A 16,644-nucleotide genomic window follows, 5' to 3' on the forward strand; every position below is an offset into this window, starting at 1 on the left:
CCACACCCAGTAACACCCTGGGTGAATCTCCACAGTAGTCCCTCTAATTCAGAAAGTTATAGATCTTTTCCTTAGGTAGGAGACAAAACTGCACCCAATGTTCCAGATAAAAAGGTCTCACCAAGGGCTTTTATAACTACATCCCTACTTCTGAACTCAAATCTTCTTCCAATGAAGAAGAATGTACCATTTGCCTTCCTGCTTGCCCAGTTTCAATAACTGATGTTCAAGTTACCTAGATTCCTTTGTAGATCCACACTTGCCAAAATATCATGTAAATAATACTTTGTTTTACACAAAAAAAAGTTACAATTTTATTTAGCCTTATTGTACTGCATCTGCCACATTTACTCACTCACCCAATTTGTCTAAACCACCTGGAATCTTTCTTGCATCCTCAACTCCAATCATACCCTGTAGTTTAATCTTTCATGCCAAAAAGCCAAAATATTGAAGCTGGAACCATGAAATAAAGCAAAATGTTGGAAATTCTCAGGTCAGAGCTTATGGAGATAGAAACAAGCTAATATTTCATGTTGCTGATCTCTCAGAACTGGAAACATCAAGTGATACAACAGGAGAGCAGGTGAACTCAAGGAAATTGCCTCCAAGCTCAGTGGCGAGGTCATGGTGCAGAGGAAGATGCAATAAAGAGTAAATATATTACATGTGCTGGCAGGAGATGAGAAAGTAGTGCTGCAGGTTCAAAACAAAAAAGTAGTCTGGGATGGGTAGAAAGAAAGGAGAGATGATTACTGGCATGTGAGCAGTTTTCAATTGAAAGGAATCTGGAGGGTAGATGGTGATTTCCAGGAGCATCATCCAGAATTCAGATGACGGAAAAAAGAGGGACGGTGGAGAAGGGGACAACTTTTGGCCAAAGCACTACTAAGTTCAAAATTCAAATTGGAAATGCAAAACAAGTGAAGTGAAGAATTAGTCATTTGAGGTCAGTGATAGAAATGGGTACATTGGAAAGCATTGTAAAGACAGCAATGTACTCTGAGGAAAGTGAAAACGAACAAGGATCTGGATGTCTGCTGGTAACCAAGCACTGAAGTTTTCAAGAGAAAACTTCATTAACGTTTCTCTTATTCCTTACTTGCAAAAGCATAGATTCCTTTTGAACAGTCTTGGTTTTTCCCAGAGAAATTACCACCCATAGTCTGAAAGGGGAAAGAAATAAATATTAAAAATATTCCAACATACATAAAATCCCAATAGCCCAGAAAGAGGCCACTTGGCTCATTGACTCTGTACTGACCCTTTGAAGAGCATCCAACCCAGCCCTAGCCCGTCCCCCCCCTCACCCTATAACTTTGCATTTACTATGGTTATTCCACTTAGCCTGCACACCCCTGGGCACTATGGTGCAATTTTAGTATGGCCAAATTCTCCAAACCTGCATATCTGTGGACTGTGCACAACATGGGTAGAGCTCTCATTGGCAGTGTCTGAAATATATCTGTTTCCTGATGAAGGGCTTATGCCAGAAGTGTTAATTCTTCTGCTCCTTGGATGCTGCCTGACCTGTGCTTTTCTAGCACCCACACTGCCAATCTCCACCATCGGCAGTCCTCAGTTTCCATGTCTGAAATACCCAGGATCTTTATTACAAAATATTTGAAATATCCTGAAAGATGCTACGTTTATTTTAACTGCTCAGGATAGTAAATGTTGCTTCCACACCCAAGAAACATGCTGATCTATCAATGGAGCCAAAAAGAAGGATCTTGGGTGACGAGTTTGTCAAAAAGGTGGGTGACATAAGAGATGGTGTAACCAAAAAAAAAGTTACCAGTCTTCTGTTAGAAGATTTTTCCACTAACATAAGTTGTCATACAGCACAAGAGTTACTATTCGATGCTACATGTGTAGTTATCCAGACATAAAAGGATGTCTCAAATTCTGACAAAGCTACTGTATCTGAAGTAGCAACTTGGATGCAAGTTCAAACAAAAAAAAGACTATAATCACCCTCAATTTCTGTGTAAAAATTTATCTTGTACAAAGTTTACAAACCGCTTAATTAAAACACAGAGTTAAATGAACTTGTAATAGACCAGGAAATCAAAAGGTGCCATCAGAAACTGGAAGCGAGATCAAAAATCAGATTTGTAAGTTTGAATGGCCATGTGACCTACTTGATCTAAATTCTATTTTTCAGATATTCATCCAGGGCATGTGGGCTGAATTGGCTGGGCTAGCATTTATTGCACTTCTTTCTGCCTAACTAAAACACTACAAAATGAGAGGTTATCATACGACACCAGCGTAGAGGAGACTTGAACCCACAAACTCCTGGTTCAGAGGTACAGACACCACTATTGCATATGAGCATCCTATTGCACATTCTTAACTGCTCCCAAGGAGGTGGGTTCATTTGGTGTTGATGCATCCACAATACTATTAGGGCAAGAGTTCAAGGATTTTGTGCTCATGACACTGAAATATACATCACTGTTCCTTCAGAGTCAGGCTGATAAGTGGACTTGCAGACAATAGTGGTGGTGTTCCCATGAATCTGCTGTCCTGGTCCTTTTAGATTGTTGCAGTTCTGGTTTTGGAAATTAATGTCTAAAAGAGCCTTGGCAAATTTCTACACCAAGGAGAAGGGTGTGCAGTTTTGCTCCTAAGCAAAATAGGTAGAGCCAATAAATGTTTATGGACGTGGGACCAATTGAGTGGGCTGCTTTGTCCCTGGATGATGTTGAACTTTGAGCTTGACTCATCCAGACAAGGGAGGAGTATTCCAATCACTCTTGACTTTTGCCTTTTAGATAGCGAACAGACTTTGGTGAGATAGGAGGTGACTCGAGTCCTTGCAGGATTCCTAGCTTTTGACTGCTCTCATAGCCAGTGTTTATACAGTGAGCCCAGTTAAGTTTCTGCTTAATTGTACCTCCCTGGGGCGATAGCAGGGATTCAGCAATGGAAAAGGTCATTGACCATCAAGTGATGGCTTATTCTTGAAGAAGGTTACTGCTTTGCATTTGTGGGGTTTGTGACTTGATAACTCAAAACCCCCCAAAAAAAATATTGTCCAGGTCTTGCTGGATTTTTAAAAACAGACTGCTTCATATCCAAGGAATTTCAAAAGGCACTGAATATTCTATTAATCAGAATCCCTACAGTATGGGGACAGGCTCCAAGGCCCAAAATGTCCACACCAACTCTGAAGAGTAACCCACCCAGATCCATTCTCCTACCTTATTATCCTATATTTACCCCTGACTAATGCATCTAACCTACACATCCCTGAACACAGTGGACAATTTAGCATAGCCAATTCACAACCTGCATATCTTTGGAATGTGGGAGGAAACACTCAAATCACAGGCAGAATGTGCAAACTTCACAGACAGTAGCCGGAGGCTGGAATAGAACCCGGGTCCCTGGTGCTGTGAGGCAGCAGTGCTAACCACTGAGCCACCCTGCCACCCCAATCAGCAAACACACACGTCTGGAAGATCACTGATGAAACAGTCAGAGATTCAACTACGCAATACCCTGAGGAAATCCTGCAGTTATGTCAGGAACTTCAATGACTGACCTTAAGAGCCAAAAAACACCTTCCCATATGCTAGGTACAACTCCAGACAGACCTTTTCTGATGATTGATTACAATTGAGATCTTCTTGAGGACATGTTTCAAATGTGGACTTAAAAAAAAAAGGACAGCCACTCTGATCACATTTCTTTTGTCCCTATTGGAAATAAAGGCTGTCATGAAGTTGGTAGCCCTGGTAGAACCTAAATGGGGTGTCAGTAAGCTAGTTATTGTTAAGCAGTGTTGCCTGTTGGCATTGTTTGTGATCCCTCCCATCATTTTACTGATCAGTGACACTAGACAGATGGGGTGCTGGTGGTAACTGGGTCAGGCTGGATGTGTCCTGTACACTGGACCAACGTGTAATTTTTCACATTGCTTGGTAGAGGTCAGCATTTTAGCTGCCCGACAATGTAGCTAGGGACAGTAATGAAAACCTGAAAATTTCCTATATCCAAGAATCACAGTCCAGTGTAAACAAACATACAGTCACTATCTCCCACCTTACCGCACACACCCCCTCACCTGATTCTTGGTGAGAACATATGAAAATCAATTACAAATCTAGAGGAATAGATACTGTAACAAATTAACACAGTAGCTTACGTGAGTTTTGCCACTTCCAGTCTGTCCATAGGCAAAACAGGTAGCCATTCCCCTCTCAAAGATGGTCCGTACTAAGGGTTTTGCTGTGAACCTGATAAGAGGTTTAAAAAAAAAAAAAGAGCCAATTGTACATCTATTCATTTGACATCCAAAAAATTGGATGTTAAGAAAAAAATAAATTGTCAGAACTAAATTTGAAGATACCAACAGACCAAAAAAAACATTTCTCAAAAACAAGCACTCCACCTGGTAGAAATTCAGATGGGTTGCATCTTCCCAAAACTTTAATCACATCGGGCCAATCAGTCCATGGGCTGAAACTTGTGCCCCTTACAAAACTTCTCCCATTCACCATCTTACTAAGAATACATTTTATTCTTCTCTCCCTCATGCTTATTTATCTTACTGGTAAATCTGCTTTTCAAACAAGTTGCTACCTGTGGAACATGTTCCACACTTCCCTGATGAATTATTGGATAAGTTAATGGTTTATTTACAAACTAGTTTTGAAGTCTCCCACCAGTGGAAACATTATGATATCCACCCCCTTTACAATTTAAAATCTCTTTTCAGATCACCTGCCAGTCTGTCTTTGAGAAAGATCCAAAGAAATTTCAATTATTGCCAAAAGTAATTTCATCTTGCACTGAGGGGTTAAAACTTCATTCAATTATTTCGTTAGTTCCAAGTTAACTGGAACTTTGCACAGTACTCAAAGTTAGATAAATTCATTAATACCCATTTTAATTTTGACATTCTTGGAATTAAACCAAATAGGTATTTGGCACATTTACGGTTTTGTGAAGAGACTTGCAACATTATTAAATGTATACAAAGATTACGAGTGATATCCCACTTGACATTTGCAAAATAATAAGTAGCATCCTTAAAATTTCTCTACCCCAAAATATATATTCTGTTGAATTAGATTAGCAGAGATTTTGTTTCTCCTACAAGTTTATTTTGTCTGTTCTGGTTCAGAAAATACTCAAGAATACTCAATAAACTAGTTTGAGCTGTTCGATAAAAACAGCACAAAACAAATAAACTTGCACTGAAGGTAAAATAAATACAACGCAAAAATACATTTAGACAAGTTCCCCCAGCCAAGCAACTGAGGTATTCTCTTAAAATAGTTTGTACAAAATTAATGGAAATTATGGACGAGTCAAGTTTTAGAAACTCCATTCAAAATTAATTTAACATGTTATAACTAACTGCTTTAGAACATCAGCCAAACATGACCTGAAACAGCTGGTTAAAGATCCTCAACAAAAATCTTAACTTGCAAGTCTAAGAAAATCAGACAGAAAAAAAAACTTAATATTTGAGTCTGTTAGATTTGAACCTATGGCAAATGTCAAGCTTAGAATTGGTCATTTATCAGCAGCTATGAACAAATTCTTGGAAAAAGAAAGGTAAACATAGCAGCTTTGCATGGTCTGTTGTCTCATCCAGAGATGCATACCTCTGTCTCAGCTCATTAGTTGCTGAAATTCACTCATGCCTTTGTTGCCTCCACACCTGACCAATCTGGCACCCTGGGCCACCCTCCCTTCTTCCCTCAACTTTATGGAGGGAAATCTAAAAAAACTGTCTGAACAGCACATCCCATTCCTCCAATGGGAATCGATAAGCATTGGCTTCCAGTCAAGCAATGCCCTCTTTCCAAATTCTTCCACAGTCTGGCCATCACAATGCTCAGGTATCATCCCTCTTCTAATGTGGCCTCTGGTCTACACTAATTTTGTTTTTCATTCAATTTTGTGGGATGTGGGTAACATGGGCTGACCATTTATTACAGTCCCTAGTTGCCCTCAAGGTGAGCTTGAATTACTCCAGTCCACCTGCTGTAGGTTGTCTCAATGCCATTAGAGGAAATTTCAGCATTTTGACCCAGTGACAGCGAAGGAATGGCAATATATTTCCAAGTTAGGATGGTGAATGACTTGGAGTGGAAGTTAAAGTGTGGCATTCCCATATATCTGCCATCCTTGTTCTTCTCGATGGAAGTGGTAGTGTTTGGAAGGCGCTATGAGGATTTTTGGTGAATTTGTAATGCATTTTGTATATAGTATGCTGCTGTGCATGTCAGTGGTGCAGAGAGTGGATGCAGTGCCAATCAAGTGGGCTTTGTCCTGAATGATGTCAATCTGGTGTTGGGGCTGCACTATGGGATAATGTTTTGGTTGGGGGGGGGGGGGGGGGGGGGTGGGGGGGGTGGTTGAAGGAATAAAGAAACTGGTGAAAACCAATCAAGCCTCCAACACAGCAGCCATTTTGACTTGTCCATCACCTTTCCCATCTATCCACTCCACCCTCCAATCATGTTCTCCACCTTCATCTACCTATTGCATTCTCAAGCCATCTTTATCCCATGTGGTTGCAGGGTCCCAAGGTGGAATGAGGCGTTCCTCCTCCAGGCATCAGGCAGTAACGACGGCCCAGGACCTGCATTTCCTTGGAAATGGGAGGGGGAGTTGAAGGGTTCAGCCACAGGGTGGTGGGTGCAGGTGTCAGATGTTCGGAAACAATCCACGAGAAGGCGTCCTGTCACCCTGATGTAGATACCACCATACCGGGTGCAACTGATACAGTAGATGACATTGATAGAGGTACAGGTGAATTTCTGACAGATGTGGAAGGATCCCTTAGAGCTTTGCATGGAGAGGAGGGGAGTGATGTGGGCGCAGGTTTTGCATATCCAATCAGAAATCCACCCATATCTCTACTAATGTAATTTACGGCAACCGTTGCACCCGGTGTGGTCTCTTCTACAGCGGAGAGACAGGATGCCTTCTTTCAGATTATTTCAGAGAACATCTCTGGGACACTAACCCCAAATGCCCCGTGACTGAACCCTTCAACTCTTTTTCCCTCCCACTCAGTCAAGGTCATGCAGGTCCTGGGCCGCCTCCACCGCCAAACTGTTACGACCCGATGCCTGGAGGAGGAATGCCTCATATTCCCCTTTGGGACCCTGCAACCAGACAGGATAAATGTGGATTTCAACAGCTTCCTCGTTTTCCCTCCCCCCCCCCCCCCCCCCCCCACATTATCTCAGTCCCAAGCCTCTACTCGGCACTGCCCTCCAGACCCACCCCCTTCTCTCTTACCTTCATCTACCTATCGCTTTCTTAGCTACCTCCCCCCAACCCCACCCCCTTCCCATTTATCTCAGCCCCGACCCACAAGCCTCATTCCTGATGAAGGGCTTATGCCCTAATATAGATTCTCCTGCTCCTCGGATGCTGCGCTTTTCCAGCACCATGCTCTCGATTCTGATCTCCAGTTCTCACTTTCTCCAGGTTGAATTTGTTCTGCTTTTTATATACAAAAAAATACTTGGGCAAGTTTTCCACATAGCCCAGCACATGCCAGTGTTGTAATGGTTCTGGAACAGCTTGGCTAGGGGAGCAGCAAGTTCTGGAGCAAAAGTACTATCACTGCAATGTTGTCAGGGCCTATAGCCTTTGCAGTATCTAGTGCCTCTAACCATTTCTGATATCACGAGGAGTGCATAAAATTGGCTGAAGACTGGTATCTTTAATCCTGGGTATCACTGGAGGAGGCAGAGATGGATCATCCACTTGGCACTTCTGAACTGAGATTGTTGCGAAAAGCTTCAGCCTTATGTTTTGCACTGATGTGCCAGGCTCTTCCAACATTCAGGATGGGGGATATTTGTGGAGCCTTCTCCAGTGAGCTGTAATTGTCCACGAATGGATGTGGCAGGATTGTGGAGCTTAGATCGGATCTGTTGGCTGTGGGATCACTTAGCTCTATCACTTGCTGCTTACATCGTTTGGCATGCAAACAGTTCTGTTTGGCAGCTTCACCAGCTTAACACCACCTTCAGGTCTGCCTGCATTTTTCTATTCAACCAGGGTTGATCCCCTGGCTTGACAGTAAATGGATGAGTAGGGGATATGCTAGGCCACAAAATTACAGATTGTGGAGTACAATTCTCCTGCTGTTGATGGCCCAGAGCACCTCAGATGCCCAGTCTAGAGTTGCTAGATCTATTTGAAATCTGTCCCATTTAGCATGTGATGGGACAACACATGTCCTGTCTCCCTGGCAAGACAGAACCAGCAGAAGAGGGAGCACAATGGTACAAAGTCAGGAGAACTTGCTCTAGGAGTCTTCAACATTGAGGTTATTCTTAATGTGAAGGCAGGACTTTGTCTCCATAAAGATTGTGGGGTCACCATTCACAAACACTGTTATGGACAGATGCATTTGCAGTCAGCAGATTGGCAAGCAAGTGGTCAAGTATGTTTTCCCTCATCACCTGCCATAGACCCAGTTTAGCAATTGTGTCTTTTAGGACCCAACCAGTCAGTCAAATCAGTAGTACTGCTGCTGAGCCACTCTTGTTGGACACTGAAATACTCTAGAGTATACTCTGAACCTTTGCCATCATCAGCATTTCCTCCAAGCATTCTTAAACATAAACATAGAGTACAGATTCATTACCACATACTGTCCTCCCTCAGCTATCAACAGGTTTCTTTGTTCATGTTTAACCTGAAGCCACAAGACTCAAGGGGGTCTGGAGTTAATGTTGAAGACTCCTAGAGCAACTCCTGACTGTGTACCATTGTGCTCCCTCCTCTGCTGGTTCTATCTTGCCAGGGAGACAGGACATATCCAGGGATGGTGATGGTGGTATCTGGGATATTGTCTGCAGAGTAGGATTCTGTGAGCTTGACTACCTCGGTCAGACAGGCAAATGGGGAGGACTGTAGATGCTGGAGATTAGAGAGCGGTGCTGGAAAAGCACAGTAGGTCAGGCAGCATCCAAGGAGCAAGAAAACAGATGTTTTGGACAAAAGCCCTTCATCAGGAATGAGGGGAGAAATAGTCTGTCAGACAGCTCTCCCATGTTTAGCACCAGCTCCCAGATGTTAATGAGGACAACTTTGCAGCATCAATAGGGCTATTTCTGCTTTTGTCTTTTCCAGCACCAAGGTCAAAGACTGGTTATCAGTTTCATTTCAGTTGTAGGAATTGCTATAAAGTCACAGAAATGGCCTAGCAAGCCATTCAGAAGGCAACTTGGAGTTCAACAACATTGCTGGGGGTTTGGAGTCACATGTAGGCTAGACCAGGTGAGAAAGGCAGATTTGCTCCTCTAAAGACATTGGTGAGCCAGATGGGTTTTCTGACCATTGACACAATGTTTGTTGGTGTCTATTCAATTGCCAAGGTTTTAACTTTGGTTTATGCTCCCTACATCTGTCTCACTTTCCTTTTAAGAGGCTCCTTAAAACCTACTTTTTCATAAACATTGCATCAAATGCAATAGAGTCTTGCAGTATCAGACTTTGCTATAATATCCTGGCAAGCACTGCATTGTACTTATTTCATTGTAATTTTATAGATCCTTTTAAAAAGGAAAAATTGCCCCTTCTAAATTATCTTACTTTAAAATCACTCTGCTTCATAAATGGGGGCCCATTTTCACTTTTAGCCTCAGAAGTTTTATTTCAAATTAGTCTTGCATCAAATCAGATGACATAGGGTAAGGTGACCAGATTGGTACCTGTTTGGAGCCACCCCTTCCTCATTTCCCACCCTCTGGTTTGTGGCCCCTTCTGGTACCCAAGATGATTTCTTGTCATTTCCTTATTATAAATTCACTCTTCTGGTCTCTCTCAACTCAGCTCTAGAACTCCTTCAGATGTTCAGCAACTAGCTTATATGACAACTGAGGGGGTTAGTAAATCAAAAAGGCTGAGCATACCCCTTAACTTTTAAAAGAAATTAAGAGTGTATAAATGCTAATGCTAAACTCATTTAAAATGGAGTACCTGTAGATCTCTTCATTGGTAACAAAGTCATCAAAGGCATAGTCAAATCTGAAGGGCTGGTTATCCAGGTATTTTGAGAGGTCAACCTTCATCTTTGGCTCATGCACTAGAACAACATTTTTGCCAGAGATGGTAATCACATCAATCTCTCTTTTTAACTTTTCTGTGGAAGTCAAAATAGAGAATTAAAGTTGAACTTCAATTTTGTCACTTTAAATCCATTTTTAAAAAAGTTAACTCAGACAGAATGGCACCGACAGTAATAGCCTATTAAGAATAAGCAGTATTTCGTAACCGGTCATGATCAGAGATTTTAAAACCCGTTCTTCAGAGGTATCTGCTAGACACCATGCCACAAGAATTTGAAAACTTCCTGACCACACAGACTAGGAGAGACAGGAGCTGAAGTAGACTATTTGGCCAGAGAGTCTGCCCAGGCTAACTGTCCACAGCTTCTGTCCCAGATTTTCAGTCTAGATCAATGATTTCGATACGCAAGCCAATTGGTTATAAAAAGTTTGCAGATGACAAAAAGTTAGTGCAATTATGACTTGAGAGAATACAAAGGGGCTTCAGACAAGTTGAGCAAATGGGCAAACTGCATGGTAGATGTAAGGTAGTGAGGCTATGTACTTTGGTAGGAAGAATGAAGGAGCCGTTCATTTTCTTCACATGAAAAAAATCTAAGAAGCAGATGTCACTGATTTAAAGTAATAAAGTGAGGCAAAAACATTTTTAAAATCAAAACACAGCAATAGTTCGGGTATGGAATGTACTGCCTGGAATTGTAGTGAAGGCAGGCTTAATGGAGGCATTCAAGGTGGCATTGGATGAGTATTTCAATAGAAATAACGTACAAGCATATAGGGTTAAAGCAGGAGATTTACAGGAAATAACAATGATCATTTGAGGAGTTAGTACAATGAGCCAAAGGATTGTTTCTGCATTGTAACACTTGTGATTCTGTTCGAATGATATGAACCCTGGGGAGACCACAACTGGTGCACTGTGCAGTTTTGGACTCTTGCCATAGATTGAATGCGGAGATTAAAACTGATTCTTGGACATTGAGAGTATCCTATGTGAAGAAATGGAGAAAAACTAGATCTGCATTCCCTAAAATTAAGAATGAGAGGAATCTTCATAGAAACTTCATTAAAAGGGATAGATATGGAATGGATGCATCCCTCGCTGTAAGATCTAGAGCAAAAGAAATCTCAGAATAAAAAAAATTGTTTAACTGAGATGGAAATAGTTCTTCACTCATCTTTGGAACACTGTACTCCAGAGGGCTGTGAAGGCCTCAGTCATTAGGTCACTTCAGAAAGATTGACAGATGATTAGTTCATAAAGACAGTAAGGGATAATGGGGATGGTGTAGGAATATGGGATTGATTTAGGTAAATCAGTTATGATCTAGAACAGCAGAACAGGCTTAAGGGGCTGAATGGTCTACTCAGAGTTACCTTGCATCTAGATTTCCTCTTGAATTTTATTCAAGAAAAAAATGAAAGCCAATATATCTGGGCCTAGACAGCTGAAATTTCTTACCAGACAACTAGGTTCTCCCCATAAGAGGGGTTAATGAAAACTAGTAGTAGGAGTATGCTATTTAATCCTTTTGGGGCTGAACAGGCTGGGACTGTTTTCCTTGGAGCGTCTGAGGCGGAGGGGTGACCATATAAAAGGTTTTTTAAAAAAATGGAGGGGCATTGGTAGGATAAATAAACAAAGTCTTGTCCCTAGGGTTGGGGGAGGAGTCCAGAACTAGAGGACATAGGTTTAGGGTGAGAGGGGAACAATACAAAAGACCTATGGGGCAATTTTTAAGGCAGAAGGTGGTACATGTATGGAATGAGCTGCCAGAGGAAGTGGTGGAGGCTGGTACAATTACAACATTTAAAAGGCATCCAGATGGGTATATGATTAGCAAGGGTTTAGAAGGATATGGGCCAAGTGCTGGCAGTTGGGACAAGATTGGGTTGGGATATCTGGTCGGCATGGACGGGCTGGACTGAAGCGTCTGTTTCCATGCTGTACATCTCTACGGCTGATCCTCTACCTTAACGCCACAGTCCCACCTTCTCGCCATACTCTAGAGGCCTTTAAAATATCCAAAAAAAAAGTGTTCAACCTCTATTGTGTACTCAGTGATCTGGACTCAATTCTTTACCACAAGAAACTATAGTGGTAGAACACTAAATACTTGCCTATCAGAGTCCTGTACCAGGAGAACGTAGTCTGATTCTAGATTCAGCCAGTGAACACATTCCCCCCGAATCTAATCTGTCCAGCCATTTTAAAACTTTATACATTTAATTCAGGTTTATTTTCATTTTTCGAAACTGATCAACTTGGCTCACTTGCTATGAAGCCTGGCAGAGCCAGTCAATATTAGAAGAGAGAGAGTGTGGTGCTGGAAAAGCACAGCAGGTCAGGCAGCACCAGAGGAGCAGAAAATCGATGTTTCGGGCTAATTCCTGATGAAGGGCTTTTACCCGAAACGTTGATATGTCTGGTCCTCGGATGCTGCGTTTTTCCAGCACCACTCTAATCTAAACTCTGATCTCCAGCATCTGCAGTGCTCACTTTCACCTAGGCTTCATATTAGTCTGCATCAGCTCCCTAGTAAGTACCATTTCCTAGGGAAAGAGATGAGAATTGTATACAATATTACAGGTGTGGTTCCTGAAGCTTAACATTGTTTTATTCATTCTGCCATTTAAATAGTATGCAGAGGGAAAGAAATAATTGAATAATGTTTTAAACCAAGAGATGCTGTATGTCAGCATGATCTTGAGCAACAGAGTTTACAAACTGGAGGTTGTGATTATATTGTTTGGGGGTTGGGGAGGTGGGAAAAATGGAGACAGACAGGCATGGGAGGGGGAGGAAGGGAGGCTGACAGACACGGCAGGGTGGGGTGGTTGGTAGAGAACAGAGGGGTTATGGTAGAAGAAAGAGTTAGGGGATATTTTCTGCCATGACAAACAATTAGATACATCAAAAGATGGCCAAATAACTTAAATACATTATATATCAGACTGTCACAGGTTATTAAAAATTAACTTGTTCAGTCTCTTATGGCACATATCTGGGGTGGGTAGGGTTTAAACCTGGACTTTCCAAAACAAGGTAGGACATTACCACTGCCACAAGAATTCTCAAAACAGTTATGCATACTGTCAGGAGAGACAGTACAGATGTGCATTCTTCTAAACTAGTCTCATCTTCAGCAATGACTTTTGCTTCAGCTTTGATTTGATATTTACTGTTGGTTGAACATGTGAAGTGCTGCTCACCAACACCTCAGACATTGAAACAGTCTGAACCCACATACAAATGTTTGGAGGAATGTTGCTAGCCATTTTAGTACCAGAAAATGACCATCTCCAATACAGAATCTAACCACCTCCCAGTGACATTCAACAATTTTACCATTGCAAAACAAAAAAAAAGTTACTTAAATGGCCTAGCTAGATAAATACTGTGGCTACAAGCAGAAGGCTGGGAATTCTGTAGTGAGTAATTCACTTTCAGACTTCCCAAAACTGTTCAACACAGCTGACACTGTCCAGTGTCAACAGGGACCTGTTGATGCAGCCACACCATTGAAAGGCAGGCTGAGAAGGAGCACAGGCTCTTGCACTTTCCAATGTGGCAGAGAGTTCAAATGTCAGGTAGTTATGACAAACCTTTGCAAAATATTGGCTCAGCTTCAAGTAATGTGGTGTCCATCCAGACACACTTTGGGAAAAGCTGCAGCAAAAGGTGCAGGAAAGATTGAAGACTGCTTTCAGGACAGAAGTGTTACATAGATTGACTGGATAGATTGTAAAAGGAAACAGTTGATAATGTTACAACACAAACATTTATGATTTTACTGCAGATGGGAATCTGGGCTTCTACCTTTTACAGAAATATTTGGAAGAGCCCAGCTGATCATTGCTCCACACCTCAGTGTGGGGAATGTGTATAAAGTATGAGCAGTTAAGGAAAGAGTCAAGTTTAGGGTCACATGACAAAGGCTCAGCTAGTATAACTTTGACCAGATAAGAACTTGCAGTAAACAATGAGATGCTGGAGGCAGGGGTAGTGGTTTAACAAGGTGAAGAATACATATTGTATAATGCCAGATGGCTTAATCGTTACTGTTGATGCTTACTGATTGTTACAATCACCCAACCAATACAGATGCTGCCCCCTGTGAGTGTGTATATAATTCCTTAAGAATCTGCTGTTCGAGAGAAGGCTAAGAACTCATGTTCTTGTGTACGTGGGCAATTGCTCCCTCTCCAGGGCTCAGAATAAAGATGAAGGTAGAGCCACTGTGTTGAGCATTTGCTTCAACTGATACGGAAATGGGATGACAGTGCAGTGTATGAAAAAGGTAAGAAATTACTAAATGTTGAGCACTTCAAATCCATTAAGTTTGATAGTACTGTACTATCAATGTAGAAAGACATTCTATAATTGAGCAATTATAAACACAGCCACGTACCTTTTTTGCTGAGAGGCCGCTTTCGGACACACACACAAATTTTGTGAAGCTCAACCTGAGGAAGTTGAAATGTTAAAATTGACAAACTTACTTCTGATAGGGCTAGTATGACAAAACCTTAGTAATGTTCTCATCACTTATTTTGATTATAATGAAATTCTCTTTTAAGTGCAGCAAATGTGAAACCAGGTATAATGATGAAGCCACCTGCACCACAACTTCTGGAAGGTGACTTTATCGCAACTAATGCAATTCCAAAAAAACATGGTTTTTAAAAAACAAATCAACCAGAAACTGGCACCAATTCCCAGTAAATTCCAAGTATTAGTATGTCAGCTTCAAAAGTCACAAAAACAAACTTACTCTCCACCTAGATGAGAATTAAGGTTTGCCCACATATCTGTACAAAATTAAACAATGCAGAATTATACTTTTTTTTAAAAAACAAAAGGGACAAACTACTTTGTTTTTTTAAAAAACTGAACCGGTCTAACCTAAATGAAGACAAATTTAAAATTTACTGAAGAGCTGCATCTAGTTTTGTTCTCTTGTTCAGCTAAATTTAACAAAATTAAACAAATTATGGTTTGCAAGTACAATTTCCTATTCTTCTCCACAGGGATTCATTTTTGAATAAATGGAGTATACCTTCAATTTTACAAATTTAACAGATACAAGGGTATATGGAGGGAGATATAAAATGTTTAATGAATGCATAGAGAATTGTCAGATGGATTATGAATGCAGCAAAAGAGAGAGGTTTCCCATTTTGGCAAGAGCAGAAAAGCAGTAGAGACAAACTGTGGAATGCTGCAGTACAAGACTTTAATTAACGTATTTGCAAGTTAAATGGAATGTCAGTTTAGGGAGGTTTTGCCACAACTGTAAATAAAGTTCCCATGGTCCCAGAAAACGTTAGGGCTGCTCTGTCATTAGGGAAGAGGGGGCTGAAAGTACTTTAATTTGAGAGTCACCACGCCTGAAGAAGGTAGAACCTTTGTGACTTCAGCAAGTGTGGGAAATGAACCAAGCTATTGACACCATTCTACATTGTAAACCAACCAATTGTACTGACAAATTTAAATCTGCTATGATGTGCAGGGATTGGGGAGACTATCAGGAGAATGGTGTACAGGTCTGGCTGTCTTGTGGAGTGACATACTTGCATTGGAAGCCCTGCAGAGAAAAAAGATCATGAGGCTTTTTCTTGGGATGAAGGAGCAGTCTTGGGAAGAAAAGGTTGAGTCTATACACATTCAATACTTTTAAAGCCAGAAGTGAATCTTACCAAAACAAGATCCTGTAAATCTTTTCCAGGACTGGCGGTGTTGAGATTTTACTTATGTAGAGAAATCTAGAACTAAGGTGAACAGTTTAAAAAAAAGGAATTTCCAATTGAAACAGGAGGGGAAATTTCTTCCCTTATTTGTTAGTCCTGAAATTCTCTTCCAGAGCACAATCGGTGACTGCATCATTAAATATATTCAGTACTGAATTAGACAGATTTTTGATTATCAAAGTGGTCAAGAGTTGGGGGATAGACATGGGAAGTGGTAAGAAAGGCTGCAGTCATTTCATCCATAATCTTTAGTGGCAGAGAAGGCTTAAAATGAGTCAACTGTCTCGTTTTGTTTTAACAAAGTCACAAGATAAATAAAAAGTAGGCCACTTAGCTCATCTAGAGTGCTTTAATGCAGTCTAGCTGATCTGAATTCCAACTCTACTTTTCTGCTTTATCCATATAAATGTATAATTCCCTTTGATTAAGGAAAAAGATACCAATCTACCTCAGCCTGGAATACACTAAATTCAGGTTTGAAAGTCCATGGTAAATAATTGAACAGATCCACTACTCAAATTCCACACCTCAGTCTAAACCTAGTGGACCTTCTGAACTGCCTCCAATGACAGTATGTCATTTCTTGGATCATTTAGTGTTTAAAGTGTGGTCAGACTAGTTGCCAAGTATTGTTTTAGTAAGACCTTATTTTCATACTTCATTCGGTTTGACTGCTTGTTCCCTAATACAGGAACTTGGATGGCAGCTTTTAATATCTATCATAAGAGGAGTTCTGCAAGAATTTTAATACAGGTGCAAAATCTGAAGTCTAATTTTCACTAAAACAATTCTTGAAGCAAAATAATCCATTAATTTCTTGGAAAGATTGCTT

General features: G+C 41.0%; 1 protein-coding gene across 1 annotated transcript in view; it reads right to left on the bottom strand.

Moving 5' to 3' along the window:
- Positions 1-16,644, bottom strand: part of LOC140479982 (kinesin-like protein KIF2A) — a 66,466-nt gene that overhangs the window by 18,077 nt on the left and 31,745 nt on the right. The window contains exons 8-11 of the mRNA XM_072574445.1: positions 14,474-14,528; positions 9,973-10,135; positions 4,157-4,247; positions 1,103-1,166 (exon numbers count right to left, since the gene is read on the bottom strand). Of these exons, the coding sequence (XP_072430546.1) occupies positions 1,103-1,166; positions 4,157-4,247; positions 9,973-10,135; positions 14,474-14,528 (373 nt within the window). The remainder of the gene's footprint in view (positions 1-1,102; positions 1,167-4,156; positions 4,248-9,972; positions 10,136-14,473; positions 14,529-16,644) is intronic.

This window comes from Chiloscyllium punctatum, chromosome 7 (assembly GCF_047496795.1).
Source record: "Chiloscyllium punctatum isolate Juve2018m chromosome 7, sChiPun1.3, whole genome shotgun sequence".
Taxonomy (NCBI): domain Eukaryota; kingdom Metazoa; phylum Chordata; class Chondrichthyes; order Orectolobiformes; family Hemiscylliidae; genus Chiloscyllium; species Chiloscyllium punctatum.